The sequence below is a fragment of the Vipera berus genome (assembly GCF_964194415.1).
Source record: "Vipera berus genome assembly, chromosome: 14".
In the NCBI taxonomy this organism is placed as follows: Eukaryota; Metazoa; Chordata; class Lepidosauria; order Squamata; family Viperidae; genus Vipera; species Vipera berus.
The window spans coordinates 13,437,034-13,447,268 of record NC_138217.1 but is presented as its reverse complement, the minus strand read 5'-3'; the positions used below and the strand labels follow the sequence as shown (position 1 = coordinate 13,447,268).

General features: G+C 47.2%; 1 protein-coding gene across 1 annotated transcript; it reads right to left on the bottom strand.

Annotated features, from left to right (window-relative positions):
- Positions 1–207: 207 nt before the first annotated feature.
- On the bottom strand, positions 208–9,642 carry ALDH2 (aldehyde dehydrogenase 2 family member). Its single transcript, XM_081339089.1, has 13 exons — positions 9,417–9,642; positions 8,491–8,595; positions 7,323–7,463; positions 7,130–7,209; positions 5,920–6,031; positions 5,245–5,373; positions 4,957–5,070; positions 2,686–2,788; positions 2,053–2,237; positions 1,515–1,679; positions 1,185–1,342; positions 745–859; positions 208–606 (listed from the first exon to the last, which is right to left on the bottom strand). The coding sequence occupies exons 1-13, from the start codon at positions 9,549–9,551 to the stop codon at positions 574–576; spliced, it is 1,575 nt and encodes a 524-aa protein (XP_081195215.1). The 5' UTR covers positions 9,552–9,642; the 3' UTR covers positions 208–573.
- Positions 9,643–10,235: the final 593 nt, after the last annotated feature.

The following is a 10,235-nucleotide window of genomic DNA, read 5'->3' as shown; positions in this document are numbered from 1 at the left end:
AAAAAGAGCCTTCCTGTGAGTTTTATTTGTGCTTTTGGGGATACACAACCAGTCACAAAAGATGGGGTGCTTAGGGATCCACATTCACCACCAGGGTCTTTCCCAAATCCTGGTTCTTGGCCATCCGGAGCCCCACCTCGCCATCCAAAGGGAAGCAAATGTATTTATTCCCAAAGCGGCTCTGGACAGATGCAATACAAAGACACGTTAAGCATAAAATTTTGTATGTATTAGAAAACGTACAAAAAGAACGTATGAAGAGGTGCCTTATAACATTCGGATACTCAAAATAGCCTGCTTCTACAGATTTTCTATTCAGGTTACTTTGGAGTGAAATATATTTGATTTTCCTTGCTCTTAATTGTTACAAATGTTTGATCTTGGGGGTGGGAAGAACCAAGGACAGTTTAAGCAGAAAAATAAAAGTCTTCTTAATCATTGGTTACATGTACATTCCGTGAGGTGCTTATAGAAGCCAGATTTTCTTTCTTAATGTAGAATTCTTCAATTCCTGATTAAGTTTTTCTACCAAGTATGGGGTGATGTATATGGACGGTTCTACGGATTTCTTCTTCAAGAATTCTTTTGTGGGACTTTGATGGTGACCTAGGAAGAAGATAGAGTGAAAAACATGAAATCTCATCTAGATCGCCTAACTTAAAATAAATGCTTCCTTGTATTTGAGCTAACCTGATCTGAAGATGTGAACTATAGTTGAAAGGAACAAGCAGTGAAAATACTTACTGTTTTTATTTCCATGTATGGGTTCAGGCCGTATTCTCCCCCCTCACGCCCTTGGCCAGATTCTTTGAAGCCTCCAAATGGAGCCTGTGCCCCAAACACATTGTAGCAATTGATCCTGCAAAAGAAACTTTGCATTAGAAATGTTTTTGATTACATTTCCTCTGTTATACAAAGTTTTAACAAATTAACATTAGCACTGTACATTTAAAAGTTGCATTAAATGCATACAAGGACAATTGAGGGCAAGTACTCATTTGTGATGTGGGAAATCTTGAATATGAGCTTCCAGTTTTCATTAATTTGAAAGGGGGTGGGGAAAGGGTGACCAAAAGATTTATTTTTTAATACTTCTAATGGGTTGGGGACTGCAGCAGGGACAGCAAGTGCCCCACAACTGACCCGCTGGTTTTTCCTTCTGAGTTCCATTCTTAAGGGCTTACCAAACAGTTCCAGCTCGCAAACCCTGAGAAATATAGTTTGCTTTATCAATGTCTTTTGTGAAAACAGCGGCTGCCAGCCCATATTTGGTTTCGTTTGCCCTCTGGATGACTTCCTCAATGGTTTTGAATTTGAAGATCTGCATAACAGGCCCAAAAATCTGTAAAAGAAAAACATCTGCAAGATTAATATTGTCTCCACTATTACTACTGCCTAACCTCACATATAAGAGTACATATTTAAGAAAGTGGGATCCATTCATACAGACTGAAAAATTCTGGAATTCAGAAACCTGGTTATATAATGTACTATACGTATATGATTCTCCTCACCTCTTCTTTGGCTATTTTCATATTGTCCTGCACATCTCCAAAGATAGTTGGCTGGATAAAGTAGCCCTTATCTGCTGCCGGGCTCCCACCACAAAGTAATTTTGCTCCCTCCTTTTTTCCACTCTCAATGTATCCAAGGATCTTCTTATATTGTGTTTCATCCACCTAAAGTAAGACAAAAAGTTAGCACATAACTTCAGTCAAAGTAAAGGAGCAAATCTGCTTGTATGAACAAAAATTCACCAAGCATTTAATGCTGAAGTTTGCAACAATGACACTTTTTAAACCAGCTGCCCTGGAGAAATAATTTCTATGAGTTTTTACTTTATTTTTTAATCACAACTGCATCTGCAATTTACTGATTAGATTTTAAGAAAGGTTAGCATTTTAAGTTAATGAAAAGATTATGTTTTGTGACTGAGATGTTTTTTTTTCTTCCTATCTAGAACGATGCCTCTGTTTTTCTAATCTGAGATACTATTTTAAAGAGGCTCCCCAGAGTGGATGGTGGCAGACTGGAACTGGTTTTTTTCCCCACCTGTGGCCCCTGTTCAGTTTGGAAGTCAAATGGGTTTCCAACTACTCTAGATTTGGCTCTCTCCACGCTCCTTTCCACAAACTCGTGATATATATCTTCTTGGACAAAGGTTCGAGATCCAGCACAACAGCACTGGCCTTGGTTGAAGAACAGTGCAGAATGAGATTGTTCAACAGCCCAGTCCACTAAAAAAGGAAAAAGGAAGAAAACATCCAGATGAGGCAATTTGAAACAAAACACACAAAAAACCTCCATATGATCTCTCTAATTACTGCAGTGAGATTCACTGATTACCATAATCAGTGAATTTAATCAGGAAATTAGATAATAATCAGTGCGGCTAGCCTTTTTATCTGGACTGGTTTAAATTCCAACGTGTTACAACTCCTGTTTTCCTCACCAGTCCAACATAGCCAGGATTAAGAAAAGTTGATCAAGACTAAAAAGGAGACCAATCTGAAATGCCTCTGCCCTTTCTAAACTGGGTAAAGGGATTGTCATCTTCATTTATGGGGTACATGACATACATTTCAGTGGAGGTCTTATCCAAAATAATAGGCTGACTGTGAAGCTGCCAGCCCCCCTTCCAGATGCAACTCAATCCGCTGTCCCCCAAGAAGAAGACTGTCTTACTTTCAGCATCAGACATGATAATATTTGGGCTCTTCCCACCAAGCTCGAGAGTCACTCTCTTCATGTTACTGTCTGCTGCAGCCTTCTGGATCAGGTGTCCAACCTGTACAGTTAATTTAATTTAATTTAATAATATTTCTATACCGCCCTTCTCCCTGAGGACTCAGGGCGGTTCACAGGGCAAAAGTGAAATACAAAATACAAACATTAAAAAGAGATTAAATGATTGCCCAAGTTAAAACAATTAATATACAATTATAAAACCCCAAAGATAAAATTAAGAATACAAAAAATAAAAAAACCCACCAATCCCCATCAGGCTAGGCCGGCTTGTACAAACAAAAACGTCTTGAGATCGCGACGAAAGGAGCGAAGATCGGGCGCCATCCGGAGCTCTACCGGTAACTGATTCCACAGCTCCGGAGCGCCCACAGAGAAGGATCTCCCCCTGGGGGCCACCAATCGACATTCTCTGATCGGTGGCACCCTGAGGAGGCCCTCTCTGTGGGAACGCACAGGGCGCAGGGAGCTTGATGCCGGCAGCAGATGTTCCCTAAGGTACTCCGGCCCCATGCCATGGAGGGCTTTGAACACCATTACCAGTACCTTGAATCTCACCCGGAAGGCAACTGGCAACCAATGCAGCTCACGGAGCAAAGGTGTAACGTGGGAGTATCGGGAGACTCCCAACACAACTCTCGCGGCTGCATTCTGTACCAGTTGGAGCTTCCGGGTGGTCCTCAAGGGCAGCCCCATGTAGAGAGCGTTGCAGTAGTCCAGACGAGAGGCCACGAGCGCATGAGTGACCGTGCATAAATCATCCCGGCTAAGATAGGGCCGCAACTGGCGCACCAGGCGAACCTGGGCGAAAGCCCCCCTAGTCACAGCTCCTATATGGTCTTCCAAGGTGAGCCGTGAATCTAGGAGGACTCCCAAGTTGCGAGCCCTATCTACGGGGGGTAATAGTTCACCCCCCATAGCCAGAGGTGGAATGTCCGAATAAACCCGGGATGAAGATATGCAAAGCCACTCAGTCTTGTCGGGGTTGAGTTGAAGTCTGTTCCTCCCCATCCAGACCCGAACCACCTCCAGGCAACGGGACATCACGTTGAGGGCATCACTGGGGTGGTTTGGGGTCGAAAGGAAAAGTTGGGTATCATCAGCGTACTGATGATACCCAACTCCAAAACCACGAATGATCTCACCCAGCGGTTTCATGTAGATGTTGAACAGGAGAGGCGAGAGGACCGACCCCTGAGGGACTCCACAAACGAGAGACCTCGCGGTCGACCTCTGCCCCCCTGCCAACACCGACTGCGAACGTCCCTGGAGATAGGAGGAGAACCACTGTAAGACTGTGCCTCCCACTCCCAGTCCCCTGAGACGCCGCAGCAAGATACCATGGTCGATGGTATCGAAAGCCGCCGAGAAGTCTAATAGGACTAGAACAGAGGAATATCCCCTGTCCCGAGCCCTCCAGAGATCATTCACCAGCGCGACCAATGCCGTCTCCGTGCTGTGCCCGGGCCTGAAACCCGATTGGTACGGGTCTAGATAATCCGCTTCATCCAGGACCAGAGGGAGCTGATGCGCCACCACACTCTCAACAACCTTCGCAAGAAAGCGAAGGTTGGAGACAGGACGAAAGTTGTTCAATACAGCTGGGTCCAAGGCAGGCTTCTTGAGGAGAGGCCTCACCACCGCCTCTTTCAAGACGGCGGGGAAGCTACCCTCACCCAGAGAAGCCGATATAACTGCCTGGAACCAGCTGCGTGTCCTCTCCCGGGCTGCATAGACCAGCCAGGAAGGGCACGGGTCCAATAAACATGTGGTGGTGCTCAGTTAAGAATCAGAAGTTTCTATTGGTCAATATAACAGGCTGTATTTGAGGAAAAGACCAGCAAGGGAATCAGCTTTGTTTTGTGTTTTCAAATGCAACAAGATTACCCTTTTTAAGACTGACATCTAATGCCTGGTTAGGGGAATCAAGGTAATCCCTGAAACCTGAAATTCCAGCTTGTGATTTTGTTCCCAGGGCAATTTCTAAAATATTAGAAGCAGCGAAAGACCTAAGCTGAAGGTGACTCTATTGGACCAAGGTAGATCAAACATCACTGTACTTATTTGAGGCCATCCCTGACACCCTTGATCTGGGCAACCAAGAACCCACTTTGAGAATCACTGCAAAATCTTAGTATTCTGATTTATCATATTAATTGCAGTCCCAAAGGCCGAAGGAGAACGAGAGGCTCTAAATATTTAGTTCCTCACCGAGGTGGAACCAGTGAATGCAACTTTATCCACTTCCATGTGAGAAGATATAGCAGCCCCAGCTGTAGGGCCGTAACCAGGAATAATGTTCACCACGCCTGGTGGGAATCCAGCCTGTTAAGACACAAGAGAAGATCATTTCCTAAGTGGACAGATCAAGATTAACTGACAGGTCACCTGGCCAAATACAAAATGTGGAGGCCTCAGCAACAGCTAGAAATCTGTTCCCCCCCCCATCCAAGTGGGGAAACCAGGTGAGCGTAGGAGCCCCCGGGATGGCTCTCTCACCTCTTTGATCAGGCTAGCAACGTACAAGCCAGTCAAAGGCGTTTGTTCGGCCAGTTTCATCACCACCACGTTCCCTGTGGCCAGAGCGGGACCAAGCTTCCACGCCTGCATCAGCAATGGGAAGTTCCACTACAAGGAAAAGAAATGCGCAGATACTCAAAAATCTTAAGTCATTGTTAACGACGTGTTGGGATTGCAGAATTCATTTCTGACAGAACTGGGCTTTCCTTCTCTCCCTGGAAATCGGAAGGTCTGTAAGACTAATCCCAAAAGGAACGCAGCGGTCAACTGGCAATCAAATAATAGCACAGGCCAATGGAAATACTTCAGTGTAAAGTAAGCATCTGTTAAGTAGAGTTCTAGAGAAAATCTACAGCATTTGTCTCTCATTGAGGGTTGTCTTCGTGGCTTAAATGCCTCCACCCTGAAATGTAGCGCATCTTGTTTCAGGTTGATGGGGATCACAGTTGGGAAGGCAACGTATTTGGGAGAAATATTAGGAAAAGAAACATGAGCTCAGGATTCTTTTTTAAATCTGGGTTACCTAAAGAAGGCCTGTATAGGTCAGAGAAGAGGACAGTACTAACAACACGTCTTCTTTACTTCTATTCCATCCCATCCAATGATAACGTTTACCACCACAGCACAGAGGACTTGTGGATCAGCTTGACTTACCGGAATGATCTGTCCACAAATGCCGACAGGCTCATGTCTTGTGTAAGTGAAAAAATCTCCATCCAGGGGAATGGTTTTTCCGTGCAATTTGTCAGCCCAGCCTGCATAATACCTGTAGCAAAGCCATTAAACATTACAGGTGCTCCTGGAATCACAAAAGTTCCAATACAAACTTGCGGAAATTGTTGATGAAAATTTACTCCTGGCAATATTTTGAAACAGGATCAGAAGCGAGGATACAAGGCAGTTGTGATTTTGTTTGATTTGCAACTGGAGTTTATAAATTTAGTACTTATCACCCAACCCATTTCAGTTCCAATTCAAGGGACAACATGTAGAATAGCAGTTTGCAGAAGGATCATTGCAAAGGTGTTATTATGCAAGCAAATATTCTAAAAGTTTTACAAATGTAAATATTATTTGATACATAGTAGACGTGGTCTATGTTATCCAATTCTTGCTCATTGTTTGTTTATGCCGAGTTTTTGAAGTGGAAAGAAAACAGCTGCCTCTACCAACTTCAGGAAATCCTTCAAGTTTTATTTTAATCCTTTCGGATACTCTTTTTCAAATAGGCCAAGGGATTTGTGCACATGGCTGAACAACTCATGTGATTTTTCAGGGTGCCGCAGATCAAAGAATGCCGATTGGTGACCCCCAGGGGGAGAGCGTTCTCTGTGGGCGCACCAGACCTTTGGAACCGCTTACCGGCTGAGCTCCGGATGGCCCCCGACCTTCGCTCCTTCCGGCGCGATCTCAAAACTTTCTTTTTCGAACAAGCTGCCGTGGTCTGACGGGATGGGGTTGGGTTTTTATAACAGTTTCAATTTTTAACATGTATTAATTTTATGGGCATAATGGTTTAATGGCTTTTTAATTTTTGTATTCTATTTTTAATTGTGTATTGCCCTGTTCACCGCCCTGAGTCCTTCGGGAGAAGGGCGGTATACAAATTAAATTATTAAATTAAATTAAATTAAATTTTTTCCCCGGTTCTAGTTCTGCAGGAAAGAAAGATTCCTTCCACGTTTAATTGACATCTCGCATTATTAACTGCTGGAAAATAACAACGGAATGTTTGCATTTCATAAAATGACAATTCCTGCAAAAAAAAAAAACAAAAAACCCCAACCTGCAACAGTTGCAACTGCAAAAGTTTCATCCTAAGTTGTGCTTGGCAACAGTTGAGAATCTATTTATTAATTCTTACCGGAATTTCTTGACCACCATATCTAAGTCTACCAGGTAGGAGATTGCGTACGGCTTGCCATTGTCCAACGTTTCCAAAGCCTAGGAAGAAATATTAAGCCAGGTTCTGATAAATCCAGATTCTGCAGGAGGATTCTGAGAAGAGAGCAGAGCTTGCCCAAAGCGACTCCTCTCCCCAACCACCCCATACATACAGCCAAATAGGTCCGGTCTCTCTCAATCAGGTCAGCCAGTCGGTTCAGCAGCCTGCCCCGCTGAGAGGCGTCCATCCTTCTCCAAGGAGACCCAAACTTGAAGGCGTCTTTGGCTGCCTTGACCGCCTTGTCCACATCGGCCTGGAAAGAACCCAGGGAGGCTAACGTGAGCAGAGAAACGTGGCAGGCAGACAGGATGGCTGCACTGTGAGCAGGTCCGAGGGTCAAAAAAGACACCAAAGCTGCAGACCAAACCCAGAATGGTCTAAACCAGGGGTCTCCAACCGTGGTCACTTTTAAGACTTGTAGACCTTAACTCCCAATGCTGGCTGGGGACTTCCGGGAGTTGAAGTCCACAGGTCTTAAAGTGGCCAAGGTTGGAGACCCCTGGTCTAATCAAACAAACCCTGCTGCAAAACGTCTGATCGTGGAATGGAAGAAATGCTTTAATGTGGGCCATGTTTTGCTGATTGCTTGTCTGCATTTGCAGTGCTACTCTATATGGCCAGTACTGTATACACAGATCAACATTACAGCTGGCTGGTGGAGTATAGAAAGTTAAATGTCAACCTGCTTACTTTTTTTCTACCCATTTCTTCTAAGAATGCACTTTCCACCATTTCATATTTCTAATCTCCACTAACGAATTATTCCTCACCCCCTCTCCGAGCCTGCAGTGAATTACTTCAGATATTCTGTGCAGTTTCTGCTGTGTCATTCCTGTTGGCTATTGAAGTATTGCTGCCTCAGCTTCCCCTATCGTAGCTTACGAAAGAATAAACCAGGCCTGTCTGGCTGCCAAACTGTAGCCATGTAAAGCCTGCCGCTCGGCTGGATCGAGGAATGTTTACAAGGCTTCGGGCTGCCTGCCTTAAGGCAAACTGGGGGTGGATACCTCCAGTGTCTTTGGCAAGAGCAAATTGCCAGGCACGCTTTATGTCGCAACACCTCCTCGGACACAGCCTGGACCCTTTCTTGAAAGCTAATCAGCCTTTTTCAAGAAAACTAAAAGTGGTTTAGACGTTTATTGCAGCTTAATAGGTTATGCCTGTCAAGACAGCAAAGAATTTTGAAGTAGAGGAAGACGTGATTTAACCGACTGAAGTTTTGGAAAATAAAACCTGCTCTCTCACCAACGAACTGGGGCTGCCTTGGCCCAATCTCGTACCTTGTCGCCCTCCGCAACCTGGCATATGACCTCCCCCGTGGACGGGTTGACGGTGGGGAAGGTTTTCTTGCTGACCGCATCCTGCCACTCGTTGTTGATGAAAATCTGCAATTCAGAATAAAGCCTTTGAGAGCCTGCCCAGAGGAATTGTAATCCTCCACTTTCAGTTACTGTTTGTGGGACAACGGGCAAGATTTTGCTGTGACAATCGGTAAACGCATCGTGCAAAACCTGCACGCCTGGTGGACGCAGCACACCTTTGAACTCACGATCTCCAGGGAGCTATATAACAACCGGCCACCGCTGGCAAAGATTCAAAAACCGAGAAATATTTTTCATAGTGACCCTAGACCCGACAGTTCCCAGGCGAGAGGCTGGACTCTCTCCCAGCAATCGAGAGATCCAGGAAGAGCACCGGGAGGCTTCTGTTAGGGATAATGGCGATAAGGAACGGAAAGAGGCAAAATCAGATTAGAGGCCGAACTGTTTGGAGCCAGTTAGAATTTCACGGTAACCGCACAAGTCGTTGCGCAACCCGGAGACCGAATTGTGGCCTTTGCCACAGCGACTTCGCGCTTGTGGAGCCCGCGTCTTGCAACAGGCTAATGCGGGGCTGCTTAAGAGCCGTCGTGTAACGTCTGCATCGGTTCGGCTCGCCCGACTCGGGCGCGGTGCCCGTGGACGTTTCGCGGCGTCCCCGCAAAAGTCGCCGGCGGGCGCGGCCTCTGCTGGGCGAGACCCCCGCGATGAGGCAGCGCCGGGGGAAGGCGGACCCGGCCCACTTTCCCGAGCGCGTGCCAGGGCGAGCACCTTCCCGGGCCGCCGCGCCCACTCCGGCCCCCGACGGCCAGGGGGGCGTGGGACGAGGAGAGTCGGTGGGGGGGGCTGGCAAGCGGGGCCTTCTGCACGTGCTCGCGCCCCCTCACCTTGTTGTAGGCGACCTCCGGCTGCGGGTTGGGCGCGGGCACGGCGGCGGTGCCCAGGGGCCGGGAGGCGAGGCGGAGCAGCGTCCCGGGGCGCAGCCGGGCAGGGCTCGGCGGGGCCAGGGCCAGGCGCAGCATTTTCTCGGGCGCAGGGAGGGCGGGAGGCCCTCCGCCGCTGCCTTTTCACCCCTTTCTCCGGCCGGGGAGGGGCCCGGGTGCGGGCCCGGCCCTCCGCCTCCCGACAGCCAATAGCAGCCGAATCAGGCGGGCCGAGAGCCTCTCGCCCAGCCCTTCCCTCCCCGCGCGTTGCTGTTCCGTTCCGTTCACACGTTACGCCGAGAAGAGGCGCTTGCCCGTGAATTCCGCCCTCTCCCAGGAGCTGCCGCCTTCTGGAATTCCTTCCGTGCCAGGCAGGTTTCAGCAGCGCCCCGCTTGAAAGGGAAGAGTGGGGGGCTTAAGTCCCGTCCCCTCCGGCCCTCGATTGCATTCCTGTTTCTCCGGGGCTTCTTGGCTTAATTAATCCCCAACCAAAGGAGGCTTTCTTTGCTTTTTTCCACTCAAGTTTCCTTTGATGAAAGCTGAATATACACGCAGAGGAGGAAACCCAAAATCTGGTTCCCCCAAATAAAACATGTAGACTTCTCTTCATTTCAGATCCTTGGAGGGTTTTGAATCCCGAATTTGGGTTAACAAGGGCATTGCAGCCTGTGTCCAGCTCCAATGTGAACTAACTAGCTTTCGCAGAACAAGAAAAATCTTTGTTTCCCAATCATGAGTGGCTGCCCCTCACCAGAGCTTCCCTCCCTTTGCCCCTTTTATCAG